This window comes from Pongo pygmaeus, chromosome 6 (genome assembly GCF_028885625.2).
Source record: "Pongo pygmaeus isolate AG05252 chromosome 6, NHGRI_mPonPyg2-v2.0_pri, whole genome shotgun sequence".
NCBI lineage: Eukaryota > Metazoa > Chordata > Mammalia > Primates > Hominidae > Pongo > Pongo pygmaeus.
Genome location: NC_072379.2, coordinates 127,925,230 through 127,948,983, shown reverse-complemented (window position 1 = coordinate 127,948,983; position 23,754 = coordinate 127,925,230). Strand labels below are relative to the sequence as shown.

General features: G+C 46.5%; 1 protein-coding gene, 1 non-coding gene and 2 pseudogenes across 2 annotated transcripts in view; 2 read left to right on the top strand and 2 right to left on the bottom strand.

Moving 5' to 3' along the window:
- Positions 1–3,925: 3,925 nt before the first annotated feature.
- LOC129041590 (protein transport protein Sec61 subunit alpha-like) lies at positions 3,926–4,377 on the top strand (annotated as a pseudogene).
- Positions 4,378–8,769: 4,392 nt separating this feature from the next.
- Positions 8,770–8,873, bottom strand: LOC129041854 (small nucleolar RNA U13). Its single transcript, XR_008503983.1, has one exon. It is a non-coding gene; the product is annotated as a small nucleolar RNA U13 (small nucleolar RNA).
- Positions 8,874–16,199: 7,326 nt separating this feature from the next.
- On the bottom strand, positions 16,200–17,572 carry LOC129041718 (triosephosphate isomerase-like; annotated as a pseudogene).
- TNPO3 (transportin 3) overlaps positions 17,467–23,754 on the top strand; it is a 98,669-nt gene continuing 92,381 nt past the window's right edge. Inside the window, exon 1 of the mRNA XM_054497233.2 lies at positions 17,467–18,398. Within this exon, the coding sequence (XP_054353208.1) occupies positions 18,279–18,398 (120 nt within the window). The 5' untranslated portion in view covers positions 17,467–18,278. The remainder of the gene's footprint in view (positions 18,399–23,754) is intronic.

Here is a 23,754-nt window from a genome sequence, read left to right as displayed (position 1 = left end):
TGAACCCAGGAGACAGAGGTTGCAGTGAGCTAAGATCACGCCATTGCACTCCAGCCTGGGGTGACAAGAGCAAGACTCCATCTCACGAAAAAAAAAAAAAAAAGAAAAAGAAAGAAAAAAGAACTGAAGAGCCAGCTGGGCATGGTGCCTCATGCCTGTACTCCCAGTGCTTTGGGAGGCTGAGGCGGGAGGATCGCTTGAGTTCAGTTCAAGACCAGCCTGGGTAACATAGGAAGATCTTGTCTCTGGAAAAAATTTAAAAATAAGCCAGGCATAGGGGCATGCATCTGTGGTCCCAGCTACTTGGGAGGCTGAGGTGGAGGATTGCTTGAACCCAGAACGTCAAAGCTTCAGTGAGCTGAGATCTTACCACTGTCCAGCTTGGGTGACAGAGCAAGACCCTGTCTCAAAAAAGCAACCAAAAACCTGAACAGCTGTGGGGTATGTATGCTTTGACTCTTAGGAAGTGCACAAAAGGAAGAAGAGTTGATGAGATTCTCACTAAGGGCATGTGAAGTTGTTTAATGTATTTTTGGCTACCACTATGACTGGGGTGTGTTAGTGACAGGCTGCAGTGCTTCCTTGCACAAGGAAGAATTCCCCCGAATGCCAGTGGCTCTCCCATTGAGAAATTTCTTCTGTAACAAAATGAAGGCATGCCTATCAACACAGTTGCACATTAGAATCACCAGGGAGCTTTAAAATACCTAGATTGGCACTCCAGACCTAGCCCCAGAGTTTCTGATTTGATTGCTCTAGGAAGGCACCCAGGCATTGGTATTTTTAAAAGTCCCCCAGGTGATTTCATGTGCAATGGGTTGATAGCCGTGATTAAGAATCAGAGCGACAACCGGAGAGGAATGAGTCCTGGAAGTTGGAGTCCTGGAAGGTGAGGATTTGGGCATTGGAGGAAGAGGGAAATTGGAGGCTGCAGAGAGATCTAGAACGCTGGAGGACATCGATGAGGGCTTTGAGTTTGTTCAGGGAAAGAGCCTCTGGGGTCTAAATGCAGTGGAGTGGAACCAGAGCAGGTACGTACTCAGTACCCACTAAGCAGACTGACAGGGAAGGGGAGAGTTATGGGTGGATGTAAATATCTAAATTCTTCAGGAAGCAATAGCTGGCTGGCAAGCAGTTTGGCCCCAGGAAGCAGGAAGCTGCAGGCAGTGTGGTAATGTGACAGTGGTCTCGGGTGCTTGGCTGGTGGAGTAGCCAAGACTTTGTCTTGTTTCCTGACTTGGTAACTCACTAAATACACGATTCCTCCGGTGTTCCAAAGGGCTATTGGGTTTTCGTAAAAATCTATAAATTATTTCCCTTTTTTTTTTTTTGAGACTGAGTTTTGCTCTTGTCGCTCAGGCTGGAGTGCAGTGGCTCCATCTCGGCTTACTGCAACCTCTTCCTCCCAGGTTCAAGCAATTCTCCAGCCTTAGCCTCCCGAGTAGCTGGGATTACAGGCGTCTGCCACCATGCCCAGCTAATTTTTGTATTTTTAGTGGAGACGGGGTTTCACCATGTTGGCCAGGCTGGCCTCAAACTCCTGGCCTCAAGTCATCCACCTGCCTCGGCCCCCCAAAGTCCTGGGATTACAGGTGTGAGTCATGGTGCCCGGATTCTGTGAATTATTTCTAAATATTATTTCTAAGACCAGAAGTTACTGACTCCACATATTTGTAAAACAGTGTTTAATCATTTTATAGTTGTTTACAGTGAACCAATTCCAAGGCCCTTTCACATTATCTGGTTTTCCTGTGTGTCAGATTGGTAGGTATTATGAGCACCTGCCTCCCAATGCCCCGCTTTTTTTTTTGGAGGGGCATCTAACTCTGTCACCCAGGCTGGAGTGCAGTGGCGTGATCACAGCTCAGCTCACTGAAGCCTTGACCTCCCAGGCTCAAGGATCTTCCCACCTCAACCTCCAGAGTAGCTGGGACTACAGGCTCGTGCCATATTGCCTGGCTAATTTTTTTATTTTTTGCAGAGATGGGGTCTCACTATGTTGCCCAGGCTGGTCTTCAAGTCTTGGGCTCAAGCCATCCTCCCACCTTGGCCTTCCCAAGTGCAGGGATTACAAGTGTGAGTCACTGTGTCTTGTTCCCCTTTTTGTAGGGGAATCCACCTTAGGAAGGTAGTTATTTGGCTGGAGTCACCTGGCTGGAGAGAAGTGGTGTTGGGATTGGCACCAAGGAGTCTGGTTTTTAGGACAGCTCTCTTCCTAGTGCTGTACGAGAGAGTCACTTTTCCCCTTACAGTCAGCGGTGCTTTTTGTATTTGTGGGAGAAGAGCATTGATCCATCAGCCTGGTTGTCCGGCAGTTCGGCCAGATCACACCAGCACCAATGCATTGCTCAGCACCCTGAAGTATACTTCAGGGCTGGGTATCAATAAACTGGATATAATATGAATTATACAAATTAATCTTTTTTGGGTGAAAGCTACTTTTCTCCCTCCTCTACATCTGGATTCCAAAGAGAAAACCGTCGAGGAAAGCCTTTGAGTGTGATAAGAGAGATGGGGTCGGGGTAGTTTGGTGCTCCTTTTACTGAATTAGGATTTTTTTTTTTCTATTCTCTTTCCCCGGGGTTCTCTGTATCATATTTCCTTTTCTGAAATGAATTTCACTCTGTTTATGTTCAGAAGAATGCAGACCTACTTAGTACTTTCCCACCCCAGCATGTCACAACCGTCCCTCAGAAAATCTTCAAGCAAGGCTCCTTGTGGGTGTAGGCAGTTAATTTGTGCTCTCATTGAAACAGGAATTAAAAGAAATTAAAGAGCGTGTAAGCAGAAACTCAGCTGTATGTAAGAAAACCCAATTCCCCCAAGAAAGAAAAAGAGCTGGAGTCCTTTAAAAATTAACTGCCTATTTTTCTGTGTCTAGTAAGCCTTATCTCTCCTCCTTTCCCAGGCATTGTGAAAACCCTATTTCCCTAGCTATGCAGTTGCAAGGTCACTAGACGGATAAACTCAAGTAGTAAAACATGTTTTTCCTTGAAAAGTAACAAATGATGTAATGCATGTCTCAATTAATTGAATAACTGTCTTTGCTTCTCGCTTTTGTATTATACTTTCCCCTGCACAGATCTCCCCCACCCTACGAAATGCTTAAAAGGTAACTTAACTCTTTCTTCAAGGCTCAGTCCTTTGGATGTTAATCTGACTGAGCCAGTGCACCTAAATAATAAATATCCTCCTGAACCCCACTGGTCTCTCTGATTCCTTAAAAAAAATTCCATAACATCATGATTCATGGAAGTTCAAGATCTCGGTTCAGTGTCCTCCACTTCTAGCCCCTCCCACCAGTTTGCATTTGCTTTGCAATTGAAATCCAGTGAAATGCTGGCTATGACTCAGGGTGGTTCTGAGCTGAAGAGCCAGACAAAGGCAGATGCTGTCCTCAGCACGCAAACCCTGAATTGGGTTTAATTGAGGGAAAAGAAATGTGTTTGGTGCTGGATTTCTGGCTGTCTTAGGTTGTGCAGCTGCAGGAATTTGGTCTAGAGTACGTGCCCTGAGGGCTGGTAAGTCAGGAGAAGTTGAGTCAGGAGAGGTTGGTGCCATGTGGCCTTTTCTCCACAAACAGCCACCAAGATTCAGCCAACACTGCCCCCTGACAATTATAACTTCAAGTTTATAGTGTCATTGTTTTGGGGGGCAGGGGAACTCCAGCTGTGTTGTTTTTGATAAAATACGCTTGTTAAGAATGTAAGTAATCACTGGGTGGCAGCCTGTGCCTGTAGTCCCAGCTACTTAAAAGGCTGAGGCAGGAGGATCGCTTGAGCTCAGGCATTCAAGGCTAGCCTGGGCAACATAGCCAGACTCTCTCTTTAGTTGTGCAGTGGAACAGGCTGGGCTGCGGGCAGCGTCCCCTCACGCGGAACAGAGCTGAGCTGAAGCGGGACCCGGAGCCTGAGTAGCCGCCGCCATGGTGATCAAATTTCTGCAAGTCATCAAGCCCTTCCGTGTCATCCTGCTGGAAATTCAGAAGCTGGAGAGGAGGATTCAGTTTAAGGAGAAAATGCTGTGGACCGCTATTGCCCTCTTTATCTTAGTGTGCTGCCAGATTCCCCTATTTGGTATCATGTCTTCAGATTCAGTTGACCCTTTCTATTGGATGAGAGTGATTCTAGCCTCTAACAGAGGCACATTGATGGAGCTGGGGATCTCTCCCATTGTCATGTCTGGCCTTATAATGCAACTCTTGGCTGGTGCCAAGATAATTGAAGTTGGTGGCACCCCAAAAGACCAAGCTCTCGTCAATGAAGCCCAAAAGTTACTTCACATGATCATTACTATTGGCCAGTTATCGTGTATGTGATGACAGGGATGTACAGGGACCCTTCTGAAATGGGTGCTGGAATTAAAAAAATAAATTAATTTTTAAAAACTATAATAAATGTAAACAATCACTATAAAGAAAAAATTCAGGCTGGGCATGATGGCTCACGCCTGTAATCCTGGAATTTTGGGAGGTTGAGGCAGGAGGATCACTTGAGGCCAGGAGTTTGAGACTAGCCTGGGCAACATAGCGAGACCTTATCTCTACAAAAAATTTAAAAAATTAGCATAATGGCACAGGCCTGTAGTTCCAGCTACTTGGGAGGCTGAGGTGGGAGGATCACTTGAATCCAGAAGTTTGAGGCTGTGAGAGCTATGATCCCACCACTGCACTCCAGCCTGGGCAACAGAGCAAGAACCTGTCTATAAAAAAAAGGATTCAAATGATGTGAACCTTATTAATGCATTCAACAACTATTTGTTTTCTGTCTACCATATTCCAGCCACTGTTCAAAGCACTGGGGATATGGCAGTGACCAACACAGAGTTTCTGTTTGCATTGTTGACCTAAATGAAAGAGGCAGAGACACAAAATATAATTTGAAGAGTTTACTAGAGGCCAGGCAAAGTGGCTCATGCCTGTAATCCCAGCACTTTGGGAGGCTGAAGTGGGAGGATCGCTTGAGGCAAGGAATTCAAGACCAACCCTGGCAACAAAACAAGACTGCATCTCAACAACAACAACAAAAAATTTAAAAATTAGCTGGGCATGGTGGTGCACAACTGTAGTCCCAGCTACTTGGTAGGAGCTACTCAGCAGGGGTATTACTTGAGTCCAGGAGTTTGAGGCTGCAGTGAGCCATGATTGCGCTGCTGCTCTCTAGCCTGGGTGACAGAGAAAGACCCTGTCTCAGAAAGAATTTATTTGAGACAAAGTGAGAAGAGCTGCCCAGAAGTCTCAGACCCAAGTACCCTTGGATATGAGCTCCATTTGGCCTTTATTATAGCAGGTTTTTAAAGTCAAAAAAGGGGAAAAGCTAGTAGGCCGATACAAAGTTATCTGTCAAAAATTCTAATTGGTTTATAGAAATAACATTGACTATTGAGTGCCATACACTGTTAAGCCACAGAATGTGGGTTATGGTGTCAGGTATGGCATTATTAGGTTAATTTTAGTTAATTTTTAGCTACTTGTGGCAATAGCAAGCAGTTTCAAGAGACGAATACATAGTTCAAAATGGGGAAGTAGGGCGTGATTGTTATCTCATTTTCATGCATCTCTGCGCCTGATAATTTAAAATAATTCTCATTCCTCAGATTAAAGCTATTTTCTTTTCTCATCAGGGAACTTACACTTTAATGAAGGGAGTAGCTAAAAACAACACAAGTATGGAATGTGTCAAGTGGTGATAGTGCCATGAAGAAAAACACAAAAAAGAAAATATAAACCGGCTGGGCGCAGTGGCTCACACCTGTAATCCCAGCACTTTGGGAGGCCGAGGCAGGTGGATCACTTGAGGTCAGGAGAACGAGACCAGCCTGGCCAACATGGTGAAACCCCATCTCTACTAAAAATAGAAAATTAGCCAGGTGTGGTGGTGAGCACCTGTAATCCCAGCTCGGGAGGCTGAGGCAGGAGAATTGCTTGAACCTGGGAGGTGGAGATGGCAGTGAGCCGAGAAGGCGCCACTGAACTCCAGCCTGGGCGACAGAGGGAGACTCTGTCTTAAAAAAAAAAAAAGAAAGAAAGAAAATATAAACCACTCAAAATCTCATCACCAGAGATAACCATTGTTAACATTTTGTTGTCTATTCTTCCAAACCCCTCTCTTTGCCAATATACAAATATGTTTTTGTATCAACAAGCATTTTTACAGGCTGATTCATAACCTGTTTCTTTTCCAATAATATTTCTGAGATATCTTTTTATATCAATAAACAAAAACTGATACAATTTTGTTTCTAGCTTTTATTTTTTTCTATGTCATGAGTCATCAAGCAATTTTTTTTAATATGGAAAACTTTAAACATATAGAAAAGTAGAGAGAATGGTAAACACATTTATTTATTCCCTATAACATTATTATTTTGCCATATTTGCTTTACCTTCTTTTTGTTTATATATGTTAAACTCAATTATAGACATGATGAGCAGGTTACCTGTTCTGTTTCCACCCCAACTAAGTGAGCTATAATTCAATTCAAAGGGCTGTTGGTTATTTAAAAAACAGCAACTTTTTTTTTTTTTTTTTTGAGACAGGGTCTCGCTCTTGTTCAGGCTGGAGTGCAGTGGCACGATCTTGGCTCATTTCAACCTCTGCCTCCCAGGCTCAGGTGATCCTCCCACCTCAGCCTCCCCAGTAGTTGGGACCACAGGTGCTCACCACCACTCCTGGTTAATTTTTTTTTTTTTTTTTTTTTTTTTTTTTTTGTAGAGATGGGGTTTCGCCATGTTGCTCAGGCTGGTCTCAAACTCCTGAGCTCAAATGATCCACCTGCCTCGGCCTCCCAAAGTGCTGGGATTATAAGCATGTGCCTCCATGCCCAGCCCAATTCTGATGTTATTTACCCAGAGTTAGTATCAGACTCCATGGCATTAAGGGCTTAGTCTTTTATAAGATGCTCTCATTTCAGACATCAGCCTCACTTTGGGATGTCCCTAAGCACTTGCACTTTTGACCAACTGGCTGCAAACTCAGGGGTTCCCACAGTCCCCACATGCTTGATAATTTGCTAGAACAACTCACAGAACTCAGGAAAGCATAATACTTATGATTAAAGTTTTATTATAAAACATGGCCGGGAGTGGTGGCTCACACCTGTAATCGTAGCACTTTGGGAGGCAGAGGCAGATGGATCACTTGAGGTCAGGAGTTTGAAACTAGCTTGGCTAACATGGTGAAACCCCGTCTCTACTAAAAATATAAAAAAATTAGCTGAGCGTGTTGGTGTGTACCTGTAATCCCAGCTACTTGGGAGGCTGAGGCAGGAGAATTGCTTGAACCCAGGAGGTGGAGGTTGCAGTGAGCTGAGATCGCACCACTGTACTCCAGCCTGGGTGATGGAGTGAGACTCCATCTCAAAAAATCTCAAAAAAAAAAAAAAAAAAAAAAAACATTGTTAGAGGCCTGGGAGGAAGACAGAGTTTCCATCCCCTCTCCTGGAATCACGGGGCATCACCATTTCAGCACACCAATGTGTTAAACTAGGAACAGCCACTGAACTTTTGTGTTTAGAGTTTTTGCTGGGGTTTCAAGATGTAGGCATGTTTGATTAAACAATTGGCCACATGATTGAACTCATCTTAAGCTCCTCTCTCTCCTAGAGTTCCTACCAGCGTTCCAATGGGCCCAGAGTCCCAACCTTCTAAACACATGGTTGGTCTTTCTGGTCACCAAACGTATCCTGAAGTTATCTAGGGGTCTGCACAGAGTCACTTAATTACTGTAACGAAGGCATTGCCATCGCTTGGAAAATTTCAAGAGCATTTGAAGCACTGTGCCAGGAACGGGGGATGAAGACTTGATATATTCTTTATTATACTACATTGCGCCTAAGTATTTTAGGATATGCAAAACCATAGTACATTGAAGGTATTGTAAGTCAAAAGTGCAGACCGGGTACAGTGGCTCACACCTGTAATTCCAGCATGTTGGGCAGCCAAAGTGGGTGGATTGCTTGAACTCAGGAGTTTGAGACCAGCCTGGGCGACATGGTGAAACCTCCTCTCTACCAAAAGTAAAAAGAAATTAGCCGGGTGTGGTGGTGCCTGCCTGTGGTCCCCGCCACTTGAGGGGCTGAGGCAGGAGAATCACTTGAGTGTGGGAGGTTGAGGCTGTAGTGAGCTGAGATTGTGCTCCTTTACTCCAGCCTGGGTGACAGAGTGAGACCCTATCTCACACATAAAAAGCGCATTTTCAATTTATGATTTTTGTTTTTCTTTTCCTTTCTTTCTTTCTTTTTTTTAGAGACGGGGTCTCACTCTGTCACCCAGGCTGAAGTGCAGTGGTGCGATCTCGGCTTACCGCAGCCTCAACCTCCCTGGCTTAAGTGATTCTTCTGCCTCAGCCCCCACAAGCAGCTGTTTTGCACCACTGTGAAGTCAAAAAATCATGTCGGGGACTGTCTGTACCTCTAAATAAGTAAGGACATTTTCCTATGTAGCCCCAATATCATTACCATATGTAACAAAATTAATGAGAGTCGTTTCTGCTTGGTTTTCAGTGGCTGCCTAGTATCCAAAGCATGCGTATATCCTAAAGTTCTTGATGGACATCAAGATGCCTATTGATGGACATTGAGGATATTTCTACTTTTTCATTAGGGGAAACCACACTAGGATGAACATTCTTATGCATACATCTTTTTATCCTATAAGTGTCCTGTCACTACCTGAGAAAATTGTGACTGCTTGTTTTCCTAGCAGGGAGCTGTGAAATCCAATTCAAAGGCATTGTCTTTAAAAAAAAAATCTTTCTTTTCTTTTGTTCACATCAGGCAGGTAATGTGCAGATGTGGTAACAAGGTTGGAGGGAGGTACGTCTCACACATGCACATGAAACTCCAGTCATCATGCTTATCAACTACAAAAGAATCAAGGTATTGTCTTTCAGTGAAGCATAACATGTCCCTGTCCCTGGTGCAGTCAGCATGGCTTTGCCTGAACTTTTACTATAATCTGTGTACCAAAGAAGTCTGATGTTATCGTATTCTTTTGGGCAAGGATGAGGGCCTTCTACTAACTCTTCAAGGCCAGTGGGCATAATGACAGATGCTATGGACTGAGTTGTGTCCCCCCAAAATTCATATGTTGACACCCTAGCCCCCAATGTGACTGTATCCAGACATAGTGTCTTTAGGAGGTAATTAAGGTCACATGAGGTATAAGGTAGAGCCCTAATCCAAGAGGACTGTGGCCTTACAAGAAGAGGAGCAAGAAAGTGGTGATCTGCAAGCCAGGAAGAGGGCCCTCTCCAGAACTTGATCAGGCTGGTACCCTGATCTCGAACTTCCAGCCTCCAAAACTGTAAGAAAATAAATTTCCCTTCTTCAAGCTGGTATTTTGTTATGGTAAGTCGAGCTAAGATTTTGATGAAGTTGGACTTCAAAATTCTTGGTGGAAGTGACAGAAACTTAATTTGAATTAGCTTAAGAAAAAAAGACTATTTCTTCAAAGAACTCTAGGAAAGAAAACAATGGGTATTAGAGTAAAACCACTGGCCTCTGACACACTGCCTTTGCAACTTCTCTGCAAAGTGCAGTGGTTCACTTTACCCTGAGGTTGGAGGATGATGTGGGGTGGGGTGGGGTGGGTGTCAAGAGGCTAGAAGAGAATTAAGGAGGCCTCTGTGGGGCCACAACCTATGCTTATTATTGTAACCTGAGGTTCATCACAAATCATGGGTTCCATCTCGTGGCAGATCAAAGCTTTTTTTTGGCAGGGGGTGGGGGGTACAGAATCTTGCTCTGTTGCCCAGGCTGGAGTGCAGTGGCGCAATCTTGGCTCACTGCAACCTCCGTCTCCCAGGTTCAAGTGATTCTCCTGCCTCAGCCTCCTGAGTAGCTGGGATTACAGGCGCATGCCACCACACCTGGCTAATTTTTGCATTTTTAGTAGAGATGGGATTTCGCCATGTTGGCCAGGCTGGTCTTGAACTCCGGACCTCAGGTGATCCACTCACCTCTGCCTCCCAAAGTGTTGGGATTACAGGTGTGAGCCACCTCGCCTGGCCAGATCAAAGCTTTTATGGAAGGTTTCATGGTATTGCCTGTAAAGAACTGGAGTGCTTGAGGTACAGCCCTCAATCTTTGGATAATCTCACCCCAAGTCAGTAAAAGAAACTCCCTCTCCCTCTCCCTCTCCCTCTCCCTCTCCCTCTCCCTCTCCCTCTCCCTCTCCCTCTCCCTCTCCCTCTCCCTCTCCCTCTCCCTCTCCCTCTCCCTCTCCCTCTCCCTCTCCCTCTCCCTCTCCCTCTCTCTCCCCTTTCTTCGGTCTCCCTCTGTTGCTGAAGCTGGACTGTACTGCTCGCTGCAACCTCCCTGCCTCGGGCTCCTGTGACTCTCCTGCCTCGGCCTGCCGAGTACCTGGGATTGCAGGCGCGCGCCGCCACGCCTGAATGGTTTTTGTATTTTTGGTGGAGACGGGGTTTCGCCGTGTTGACCGGGCTGGTCTCCAGCTCCTGGCCTCGAGTGATCTGCCTGCCTCGGCCTTCCAAGGTGCTGGGATTGCAGACGGAGTCTCGCTCACTCAATGCTCAATGTTGCTCAGGCTGGAGTGCAGTGGCGTGATCTCGGCTCGCTACAACCTCCACCTACCAGCCTCCTGCCTTGGCCTCTTAAAGTGCTAAGATTACAGCCTCTGCCCGGCCGCCACCCCATCTAGGAAGTGAGGAGCGTCTCTGCCTGGCCGCCCATCGTCTGGGATGTGAGGAGCCCCTCTGCCCGGCCGCCCCATCTGGGAAGTGAGGAGCGCCTCTGCCTGGCCGCCATCCCGTGTAGGAAGTGATGAACGTCTCTGCCCGGCCGCCCATCGTCTGGGATGTGAGGAGCGCCTCTGCCCGGCCGCCCCGTCTGGGAGGTGAGGAGCGCCTCTGCCCGGCTGCCACCCCGTCTGGGAGGAAGTGAGGAGCGCCTCTGCCTGGCCGCCCCGTCTGGGAGGTGAGGAGCGCCTCTGCCCGGCTGCCACCCCGTCTGGGAGGTGAGGAGCGCCTCTGCCCGGCTGCCACCCCGTCTGGGAGGAAGTGAGGAGCACCTCTGCCCGGCTGCCCCGTCTGGGAGATGAGGAGCACCTCTGCCCGGCCGCCCCGTCTGGGAAGTGAGGAGCGCCTCTGCCTGGCCGCCACCCCGTCTGGGAGGAAGTGAGGAGCGCCTCTGCCCGGCTGCCCCATCTGGGAAGTGAGGAGCGCCTCTGCCCGGCCGCCACCCCGTCTGGGAGGTGAGGAGCGCCTCTGCCCGGCTGCCACCCCGTCTGGGAGGTGAGGAGCGCCTCTGCCCGGCCGCCACCCCATATGGGAAGTGAGGAGCGCCTCTGCCCGGCCACCACCCCGTATGGGAGGAAGTGGGGAGCGCCTCTGCTTGGCCACCACCCCGTCTGGGAGGAAGTGAGGAGCGCCTCTGCCCAGCTGCCCCATCTGGGAAGTGAGGAGCGCCTCTGCCCGGCTGCCACCCCATATGGGAAGTGAGGAGCGCCTCTGCCTGGCCACCCCGTCTGGGAGGTGAGGAGCGCCTCTGCCCTGCCGCCCTGTCTGGGAGGTGAGGAGCGCCTCTGCCCGGCCGCCACCCCGTCTGGGAGGAAGTGAGGAGCGCCTCTGCCTGGCCGCCCCGTCTGGGAAGTGAGGAGCGCCTCTGCCCGGCCACCCCGTCTGGGAAGTGAGGAGCACCTCTGCCCGGCCGCCCCCTCTGGGAAGTGAGGAGCGCCTCTGCCTGGCCGCCGCCCCGTCTGGGAAGTGAGGAGCGCCTCTGCCCGGCCGCCCCCTCTGGGAAGTGAGGAGCGCCTCTGCCCGGCCGCCCCCTCTGGGAAGTGAGGAGCGCCTCTGCCCGGCCGCCCCCTCTGGGAAGTGAGGAGCGCCTCTGCCCGGCCGCCCCCTCTGGGAAGTGAGGAGCGCCTCTGCCTGGCCGCCACCCCGTCTGGGAGGAAGTGAGGAGCACCTCTGCCCGGCGGCCCCGTCTGGGAAGTGAGGAGCGCCTCTGCCCGGCCACCCCATCTGGGAGGAAGTGAGGAGCGCCTCTGCCTGGCTGCCCCATCTGGGAAGTGAGGAGCGCCTCTGCCCAGCCGCCACACCGTCTGGGAAGTGAGGAGCGCCTCTGCCCGGCCACCCGTCTGGGAGGTGAGGAGCGCCTCTGCCCGGCCGCCCCGTCTGGGAGGTGAGGAGCGCCTCTGCCCGGCCGCCCTGTCTGGGAGGTGTACCCAACAGCTCCGAAGAGACAGCGACCATCGGGAGCGGGCCATGAGAACGATGGCGGTTTTGTTGAAGAGAAGGGGGGGAGGTGTGGGGAAAGGAAGGAGAGATCAGATTGTTGCTGTGTCTGTGTAGAAAGAGGTGGGCATAGGAGACTCCATTTTGTTCTGACTAGGAGAAATTCTGCCTTGGGATGCTGTTGATCTATGGCCTTTCCCCCAGCCCCCTGCTCTCTGAAACATGTACTGTGTCAACTCAGGGTTAAACGGATTAAGGGCGGTGCAAGATGTGCTTTGTTAAACAGATGCTTGAAGGCAGCATGCTCTTTAAGAGTTATCACCACTCCCTAATCTCAAGTACCCAGGGGCACAAACACTGCAGAAGGCCGCAGGGACCTCTGCCTAGGAAAACCAGAGACCTTTGTTCATGTGTTTACCTCCTGACCTTCTCTCCACTATTATCCTATGACCCTGCCATATCCCCCTCTCCGAGAAACACCCAAGAATGATCAATAAATACTTCATAAATTAAAAAAAAAAAAAAGTAAAAGAAACACTCATTATCTCTTTCCTTCTTTCCTTCAGAGAATCCATATTTAGCTTGCTTGCAGAAGGAAGGAGTCGGGGCTCTTTTTGTTGGGGGTGGGTTTGGTCTCATTAAACTTTGCATTAGAGTCCAGTTTTCCTAGGGTTACCATTGTGCCTAATGACAAAATTTATAGGGGTTTTGGTATTTTAAATATTTCACGTATTTCTAATATTTTATTTCAAATGTATTATTCTAACAATATTCGACATCTCTGGTGCATTTATTTGGTGCTTAAAGATGCACATCTCAATCACTCCTTTGTCTTTAGCCACCAACTAGAAACTGACAACTCTCAAATCTGGATTTTCAACCCACCCCCTGGGCTTCAGTCCCACACATGCTGCAGCCTGCTGGTCTTGGCTGTCTGTTAAGTGCCTCAATATTCAACATGGCTAAGATTAAACTCATCTTCATCCTCGTATCCTTTTCTGTTTCCATAAAAGCCATTTCTTCCTTTAGGTTCCATATCTCAAAAGCCTGGGTTTTCTTCCCTCTTGTCATACCTTGCAGCTTAAGTAATCACCGTATCAAGATTCTTCCTCCTAAGTTCCTAAATACCTCTCTATCTCCATGCCCACCGCCAACACTTTACTCCAGGCTACCATCACTCCTCACCACGATTATTACAATCATTTCTTATTTCTGTTCTAGCCACCTTCCCTGCCCAAGCCATTTCATGTTAAACTAGACTTTTTTTTTTTTTTTGAAGACTAAAGAACGAAGAAACATGTCACTTAAGACATTTGCTAAGCACCCACTATGTATCAGGTAAGGGCATGAGGTCACAAAGATGGGTTAAACACTGTTTAGCTTCATTTCTTACTCCTACCCAACGTCAACTCTATCCTTCAGCTACTTTCAGTCTTCAGAACATAATTTTTTCCCTTGCCTCCAGGCTTTCATACTGTTGCCTCTGCCTACAATACTAAACCCTTTGCCTAATTGCTTCCTATTTATCTATCAGTCTGGTCTCAGTTTAGACATAATTTCTCCAGATGGTGTTCCCAATCTCTCTACTCTGGGTTAGGTATCACCTCTATTTTTTTTTCTTTTTTCTCCAACTGTTAGCTAAATATCCATGTGGTGTTTTAATAATTCCTAACCATAGAACTTTTAAAAATAAGTTTTATTGAAATGCAGTTCACATTGCCATAAAATTCATCCTTTTAAAACATATATAAAACATATGTCAGTGGTTTTTAGTATATTCATGAGGTTTTTCTGAACATCACCACTAATTCCAGAGCATTTATTTCCATTAGTATAAAAAAAAAAAACCCAAAACAAAAAACCAACCCTATGCATCAGCAGTCTCTCCTTACTCATCCTTCTCATGGAAATGACCAATCTACCGTCTATATTTAGAATTTTGCTTACTCTGAACATTTTATGTAAATGGAATCATGTAATTAACGTGCCTTTTGTGTCTGGCCACTTTCACTTAGCATAATTTTTCAAGTTTATCTATATTGTAGCATCTATCCGTACTTCATTCCTTTTAAGGGTCAAATAACATTTCATTGTATGGATATAGGACACTTTGTTTATCCGTGCATCAAATGATGGATATTGGGGCTGTTTCTGCCGTCTATTATGAATAATGCTGCTATGAATATGCATGTGCAAGTGTTTGTATGCACACACGTTATCATTTATCTTGAGTATACACCTAAGTGTAGAACTGCTGGTTCATATGATAATTCTATGTTTAACATTTTTTTGAAGAGCTGCCAAACTGTTTTTCAACATGGCTGCACCATGATACAATCCCATGAATAGTGTATGAGAGTTCTGATTTGTCCACATTCTCACCAGCATTTATCATTTTTTAAATTTTAGTTTTTCTAGTGGGTGTGAAGTTGTATCTCATTGCAGTTTTTGATTTGTATTTCCCTGAGGGCTAATGATGAGAATCTTTTCATGTGCATTTGTATATCTTCTTGGAAGAAATGTCTATTCAAATTCACTGTCCATTTAAAAAACTGAATTATCTGAGGCCAGGCACGGTGGCTCACGCCTGTAATCCCAGCACTTTGAAAGGCTGAGGCGGGTGGATCACTTGAGGTCAGGAGTTCGAGACCAGCCTGGCCAACATGGTGAAGCCCTGTCTCTACTAAAAATACAAAAATAAGCCAGGCATGGTTGTGGGCACCTGTAATCCCAGCTACGCGGGAGGATGAGGCACAAGAATCGCTTGAACCCAGGAGGAGGAGGTTTCAGTGAGCTGAGATTGTGCCATTGTACTCTAACCTGGGCAACAGAGTGAGACTCCATCTCAAAACAAAAAAACAAAACACACACACACCCACCCACCCAAAAACTGAGTTGTCTTTTCATTGTTGAATTGTAAGAGTTCTTTATATACTCTGGATACTAATCAGTTATCAGATATGTTATTTGCACATTCCCTTCCATGTTGTGGACTGTTACTTCACTTTCTTGATAGTGTCCTTTGATACACACAAAAAAATTTGTTTTGAGATATGGTCTCACTGTTTCCCATGCTGGAGTGCAGTGGCACAATCTCTGCTCACTGCAACCCCCACCTCCTGGGCTAAAGCAATACTCCCACCCCAGCCTCCTGAGTAGCTGGGATTAAAGGCACCCACCACCATGCCCTGCTAATTTTTTTGCATTTTTTTGGTAGAGACAGAGTTTCATTTCATTACCCAGGCTGGTCTTGAACTCCTGGCCTCAGGTAATCCTCTTGCCTCAGCTTCCCAAAATGTTGGGATTATAGTTGTGAGCCACCAAGCCCAGCACTAAATCTTTTTTTAATGAATGAATGGATTAGGTAACTAAAATATCAAGTTTCTTTTTTCTGTCTAAAATTGTATCAACTCTGTGCAGTAACATTGTTTTCATCATGTTGTTGGCAATTAAAAATTCCTTGACTAACAATTCAGAAGCAAAGGAACGCACAAGATGATAGGGATTGTGTGATTTAACAGGTTTTGGAGCAACACTGATCTGGATTCAAATCCTAACTTTAAGAAGTGTATCCTTGGGCAAATTACATTACTATTTTTCTTTCTTTAAAATGGGTTTTTTTGTTTGTTTTTTAAGTGCCAGGGGTTTATTTCCCTCACATGTGGGATGGCTCACATACACAACACACAAAGGCGTTGGCACCGTGGGAGAGGGCAGCACCCCTGGCTTCTGAGTGGAGGATCTTGGCTTCACAGTGTAAGAAGCGAGAGGATGGTTTCTCTCTCCTCCCCTCACTAGGGCCTAGGGGACCCAGGAGCAAATTCCATCCCTTTCACCTCTCAGCCAAGGAGAAGCCACATTGGTGACATTTAGTTCCAACCATTATAGTAAGTGGAGGAGGGACTGGCCTGGTCCCAACCATTACAAGGTGAAGGTATGCATAGTAAAGGAAGATACAGTTTGGATGAGGCCACAATAGGGGGCAGATGACACCATCAGAAGCATGTGCAGGGGAGGGGCAGTCACTCAGCTTCTGGGCTGCTTAGTTCCTGGGTTGGCAGGAAGGGTAGGGAAGACGGATGGGGCTCATTGTTTGGCATTGATGATGTCTACGAATTCAGGCTTGAGGGAAACACCACCCATGAGGAAGGCATCCACGTCAGGCTGGCTGGCCAGCTCCTTGCAGGTTGCCCTGGTTACAGAGCCTCCATAAATGATACCAGTGCTCTGAGCCACTGCATCAGAGATGTTGGACTTAAGCCATCCTCGGAGCTTCTTCTGTACCTCCTGGGCCTCTTGGGGTGTTGCAGTCTTGCCAGTACCAGTGGCCCACACGGGATCATAGGCCAAGATGACCTTATCCAGTCCTTCACATTATCTGCGATGACCTTTGTCTGCTCAAAAACAACCTTCTCAATGATGCCAGCTTCTCTCTCATCTAGCTTCTCCCCAATGCAGGCGATTACTCTGAGTCTCTCTGCCAGAGCATGGGTCACTTTCTGCCCAATCAGCTCATCTGACTCCCCAAAGACATGCCTTTTGAGTGCCCCAGGACCACACCACCCACGTGACTCCTAAGGCTTTGACCATGCCAGGGCTGATCTCCCCAGTAAAGTCCCCATTAGTCACTTTGTAGCAGTTCTGCGGAGCCACAGCAATCTTGGGAGCTAGCTTCTGCGGGGCCAACTCGATACAGGCAGTGCGGAGAGCACAAATCATCTTGGTGTGGGCAGGCACAGTGGCCGCGTTCTGAGTGCCGATGAGCTCCCCCAGACACTTCTTCCGCCCGTTCATCTTCCAGCTCCTCCCCACGAAGAACTTCCTGGAGGGCGCCATGGCGCTGGAGCTGAGGCGCTGTAGGTCAGTGTCAGCGCCTAAAACGGGTTTTATTAATACTTGGCAAGGTTGTTAGGTGGATTAAATGAGATCTTGTAACTACAGTGTTTTACACATTGTGATCATTTATCAAATAGCAGTTATTTGCTAGTGCAAAGGACTAGCAGCAATGTTAATATTAATATACTGTTACCTTTTGTCCCCAATTTCTCCATAGTACAGTTTCCAAGATTTCTATTTTCTTTTGTGAATTGTTAGACCATTGGTATTGGATTCGGACAGAAAGGCATTCACAAAAATACAGTTCAATGTGAGAATAACCCTAAAGATGTATGCAAAATGCTCTGGAGTTAGAGCACCAGGAGCTGTAAGCAGAACGAAGACCTCTTTTGAGCTTAAGAACTAAGTAAAGGGGAGCTGAACAGAGATTCTAGGCATTTTGGATTTATCTCAACGTGGCACATATTTCAGGTTTGTAAAATAGCTCAGTTGACTACGTGTCTGTCTCCTCCACTAGAGCCAGCGTAGGTACCATGTCTTAAGTCATCTTTGGATCTCCACTATTGTGGCCACTCTAGGGAGAGTTGAATTGACGCGCCTTGATCACCAGGGCAGAAAAGGATTCTCTGGAGAGGGATGGGGAAGTCGGAAGGGGTAGGAAAAACCTGGATCCATTTCCAAGGAGCTGAAGGCAGCTCAGATATGGGGCACATCTCGGCGCTAATGTCCCAAGCTGCTAGCGAGGAACAGAGAGAACACCTGCTCTTCTTCCCGGCTCCTGGCCCGGCAGGGTCACTTCCGGGAGGGGGCGGGGAGACAAGAGGAGGCGTGCCGGGAAGGAGGCCGTTTGTAGTGTACCAGGCGGAAGTGTGCCAAAGGTATCGGTGCTGTCGCTTCCGGTCCGGGTAAACGCACCTTAGGTACACTGGTGTGCGGCGTGCGAAGATAGTCTTCTGAGGGCAAGTCAGCGAGTGAAGACGGGAGCGCCAGAATCTGTGGACTCAGAAGTCTAGAGTCAAGTGGAAAAACCGGAAAAAAGGCCAGGAACCTGAATACGACCTAATAGCTGTTTCCGAGGGGGCAACTTCTACGGAGAACCTTCTGCCCTGGTAACGGCCAAAGAGGAGGAGATGGCGCCAGTCAGGGAGCGGCCGTGGCCCAGACAGTGAGGAAGCGCGAAGGCGGAGCAACCGAGGAATCCTCCGGAGAAGAATCAGAGCCGTCGCTACCGCCACTACCGCCACCACCATGGAAGGAGCAAAGCCGACATTGCAGCTCGTGTACCAGGCAGTGCAGGCGCTTTACCACGACCCAGATCCCAGCGGAAAGGAGCGCGCCTCATTTTGGCTTGGGGAGCTGCAGCGTTCGGTGAGGGGCCCAGAGAGGCAGTTCTGTGCCGCGGGGCCGGGGCAGGGTGGAACCTAGGCTCCAGGAGAGAACCAGAGCCCGGCGGTTGACCTCGTGAGGTCCTCCTTGGGGAGGAGCTGCTGTCGTGGGGTGGGGCTGCGAAGCTACATCTTTGCCGCTTTTGGGAAACTAGTCGCACCTGATCGGTCGCGACCTGGCCCTTTCCCCACCCGGTAGAATCTGATTTGTAGGTCTCATACTTTTCGATTATGGCATCAATCTAATGTTGTTTAAGTTCTCCCTTTGCCGTTGCTTCTTGGGCCGTGCTTTTCCGTTTTGTCTTCCTCCCACCAAATCCAACCCCAGTGTTTCTCCACCTTCCGCTTAAGAAGGCTTTATTCGTCTCCCCTCCGTGTCCAAGACTTGAATCTGGCACTTTCCTCCCAGTCGTAGCCTTATGCCTCACTCTTTTTGCCTATTTTCACTCCAGTTTGAGTCTGTTCTTCTCGAAACTTCTCAGGTTTCTAGATTCTTACTCATGCGAGTTTTACCGTTGCTTTGGAGTGGCAACATAATATGAAGAAAAAACAGTAATTCTGCTTTCAGAAAATCTTTGGAGTTCTCATTTTGTTTCATATTAATCCTCTAACCTTGTTATTTCTCTGGCTTTTAGATTTTTATTTATAAGATGGGTATCACTGCTGCTTTGATTATTCCATATAAAACTGTATGTGCATCCGGTGAGATATTTAATTGTAGCTTATATCTATTGTATTTCTGCATTCTTTGATTCATGTTTTATGCTTCCTGCCCTAATTTTCCGCCTTTGCTGTGCTTCATTTCTGTGTAAATGTGTATTCTTGGTGATCTGGCTGACTTAGGTTCTAATGTAGGATGTACTTTAAAAATTAAGTACTTTGAAAACTAAAGAGGCTTTTTTACAGGCTGACAAAATACTCACCTTTACCTTTATTTTTGCATTTTATACTTACAACCATATTTTTTTGGCCCCCTTCCGTTTATTTTAACTCATAACTGATACTTAAAGGTGCTCTGCCTTATTAAATGAGCTCCTAGGCTGCAAGTGCATAATATTTAAAAATTTGCAACTTTGACTTTTTAAAAATCTGGTCTTGGTATGGAGCAACTTTGCCTTTTTTTTTTTTTTGAGACAGAGTCTAGTTCTGTCGCCCAGGCTGGAGTGCAGTGGTCCCATCTCAGCTCACTGCAACCTCCTCCTCCCGGGTTCAAGTGATTCTCCTGCCTCAGCCTCCCCAGTAGCTGGGATTACAGGTGCCCGCCATGACACCCGACTAATTTTTTTTTTTTTTTCTTGAGACAGAGTCTGGCTCTGTTGCCCAGGCTGGAGGAGTGCAGTGGTGCTATCTCGGCTCACTGCAACCTCCTCCTCCCGGGTTCAAGTGATTCTCCTGTCTCAGCCTCCTGAGTAGCTGGGATTACAGGCACACGCCACCACACCCAGCTAATTTTTGTATTTTTTAGTAGAAACGGGGTTTCGCCATGTTGGCCAGGCTGGTCTCGAACTCTGACCTCAGGTGATCTGCCCGCCTCGGCCTCCCAAAGTGCTGGGATTATAGGTGTGAGCCACCGCCCCCCGCTGCAACTTTGACTTTGAATATTAAACCTAAAAAATTGGCGCCCAACTCCTCTTCAGAAAATAAAGGAATACGACTCACTGTAGGCAACACAAGAAAATCATTCACATATGTATGGTCTCATTTAGTGTTTCTGTGATCTCTGGAGAGTCAACAATTCCCTGATCTTTGTATAGTTTTCTAAGGTATAATTAGGAGAAATGCTACACTATACTAAAAAAGTAATCTCTTTCTAATTAAACCTGCTTGTTGTGTGTATTTTAAATCAATATTTGAGTGCTTACCATGTGCCAGCAACTATGCTGGGTGTTTGGATTTGGAAATGAACCAGACAAAAATCTCTGCTTACCACAGAAGGTAGTTGTGATTAAATGAGTTAATATTCTACGAAGAGCTTAGAAAAGTTCTTGGAACATAGAGATTAAAATGTTAGCAATTGTTATTTAAATATTAGTCACTTTTCTCTCCTTACTTTCCAATACTCTATTACAACCTTACATCATCTTCACCATCACAGTTAATAGTCAGAGTCCAGACAGGAACAGATGGCACACTTGACAGGATAATTCGAGTTTATTTTATAAAGATACTATTATAAAGATTTAGGTATAGTGGTGCGACAAGAAATAGTTTGGTGACCTGTAGCTGAACGGTTAACATCCCATAAAAGAGGGAATAGTTACTTGAAAAGTATGGAGTTGGCTGCCTTGAGAGGAATGGTGACTTTCAGCCAAAGGGACATAGCTAGTTTCAGGTGACCTTGAGAGAATGAAGCTGGAGGAATGAATATCCTGACCCTGTTCTCTTAATTTCTTGCTGGGATTCCCCATTGGCCAAACCCAACCGGAAGCCAGGGGACACAGTGACCTGTTGGTAAAGTCTATACAGGTCAGCCTATTGGAGCAGAAAACATGATAGAGGAGGGTGGAAAAGTGGATCTGGAAAATATCCAGCAGTCACACATCGTGTTTAGGCAACTTCAGCATCTGGATTGACAGTTCAGCTAACACTTTGGCCTTTTGATTCCTTTACCTCTTCTCTTTAGCCACCTGGTCACACAATCACACCCTGGATCTTGTCTTTACTAAAAAGCCACCACCCAGGCTGGGCGCAGTGGCTCATGCCTGTAATCCCAACACTTTGGGAGGCTGAGGCGGGCGGATCGCTTGAGGTCAGGAATTTGGGACCAGCCTGGCCAACGTGGTGAAAACCCGTTTCTACTAAAAATAAAAAAATTAGCTGGGCGTGGTGGTGCGCACCTGTAGTCTCAGCTACTCAGGAGGCTGAGGCAGGAGAATCTCTTGAACCCAGGAGGTGGAGGTTGTAGTGAGCTGAGATCGTGCCACTGCACTCCAGCCTGGGCAACAGAGCACGACTCCATTTCAAAAAAAAAAGTTGTCAGCCAGGCCAGGCCCATTGGCTCACACCTGTAATCCTAGCACTTTGGGAGGCCAAGGTGGAGGATCCCTTGAGCCCAGGAGTTCAAGACCAGCCTGGGCAACATAGCGAGACCTCATTTCTACAAAAAAATAGGAAAATTAGTTGGGTGTGGTGACATTCGCCTATAGTCCCAGCTACTCGGGAGGATCCCTTGAGCCCAGGAGTTCAAGACTGAGTGAGCTATGATTTCGCTACTGCACTCTAGCCTGGGAAACAGCAAGATTGTTAAAAAAAAAAAAAAAAAAAAAAAAAAAAAAGTCATCACACCTCCAAATCACTGATTCAGACATTCTGCTGTGATCATAACCCACTGTTTTCCAGTTTGCTGGCTCAAAAATCTCAAATAACATCACCTAGTTTTTTTTTTAAATCTTTATGTAGTTTTACTAATAGTTAAGTTTTATTTTTAAAACAAAATTTTGTGGAACCTTTTTTTTCCTGTTGGCAATCAAATACCTCTTTTTTTTTTTTTAACATTTTGTTTTCTGGGTATCCACAATAAGTCACCCCCAAATCTCAGTACTGTAAATATCCTCATTGTTCAGACTGGTGATTTGTTTTCTTTTTTGGCTGAAGGAAATATCTATCCCAAGAGCCCTCCATTTCCCTGCTCCAGTCTGGCCTGGTTTGCTAGGTCTGTTGGATAATATTGTCATGGGATTCCATAAACACTGTCCTAGGGAATTCCCTTTGCCTCTTTGTTGTGCTGGATCCACTGATTCTTGGATTCCATGATGTTTTCTTGGGTTACTCTTCCATTTAATGGATCATTGAGAAGGGAACCTTCATCTTTTCTCTCATTGCTTTTCTGTTGGTCTGTTTTTCTTGGGCTGCTTTTACCTTGAGTTCTCTAGTCAGCCTGGGGGTTATAAGCTAGACTGCCAGTGTTCTAAAGCCAGGTCAGGGAATGAAGCCAGGGGATGGATCTCACAACTGAGTGTGTAGGTTTTAATTTAATCTCTTGTTTTTCAGCATGATACTCCTGTCTATAGCTGAGTCTGTTGTCTAAGAGTCCAGAGACCACCTACTTCAATCTTTCCACAGTAAACCTTGAGTCTTCTGTTACGGTGGGAGAGTAGTAGCCTGGTTGCTCAGAGTCAGAGAGGAAATTTAGGAGTCTACTGCTTCTTACACAGATTTTGACCCTTTTATTTATTTTAACTTTTTTCTTTTTTTGTTTTAAGGCTGCATTACTGGCAGATTCCCCCCACCCCACCCTTTTTTTTTTTGAGACAGAGTCTCGCTGTCTCCCAGGATGGAGTGCAGTGGCGCCATCTCGGCTCACTGCAAGCTCCGCCTCCTGGGTTCACGCCATTTTCCTGCCTCAGCCTCTCGAGTAGCTGGGACTACAGGTGCCCGCCACCATGCCCAGCTAATTTTTTGTATTTTTAGTAGAGACAAGGTTTCACCATGTTAGCCAGGATGGTCTCAATCTCCTGACCTTGTGATCTGCCCACCTCGGCCTTCCAAAGTGCTGGGATTACAGGCGTGAGTGACCGCGCCCAGCCCACCCCACCCTTTTTAAAAAAAGAAAAAAAAGAAAAGAAAAGATGGGGTCTCGCTATATTGCCCAGGTTGGACCCGAACTCTTGGTCTCAGGCAATCCTCTCTCCTCAGTCTCCTGAGTAGCTGAAATTACAGGTGCACACCACCACACCCAGCTCCACTCCTTTATTTTTTGTTCCACCTGTGCATCCGCCTTCAGATGTACCTGTGCTTCCAATTCCCCAGTCTTCCTGGGTTTTGCAACATGAATAGTTTGTGCCTTGCCTTCCCTATTCTCATCTCATCCTCCCTCCCCACCCCCAGGCAAATATCAGCCTTTTCGGATCTGCTAAGACAGTTAACACTGTCCTTTAGCTTTCCAGTTTCCACAGTTCTATTGATATCTGTCACCTGTTTCCATTTTCTTTGTCTTTGTGTGTTTTTGCCTTTTTTAAAAAAGATCTTTACTCTGATTTTTATTAGATTTTTGGAAGGACCTGAGAGCGGACAGCTGTGTTCAATCAGTTAGTTTAGTCATTTTAAACAGAAGTCCCTGCATTAGTTCTTGAATTTTATCAAAACCTCAGTTCATTGACTGTTCCTTACTTTTTCTTTATTAGGTCTTCTTGTTTTTACTTCTCTCCTTATCAAATGTGGATTCCAAGATCTATCATTCTAGTCATTTTATAAATACACCATCACCTTTCCCCTCTAATTTGGTCAAACTTCAGCATGGTTGTATGCAGCTGCTTCTCCTCTTGTCAGATCTAGGTGCTTTGCATCTCTCAATCTTCTGAAATCTCTGGGACCTTGATCTTTTGGTTTATCCTATGTCT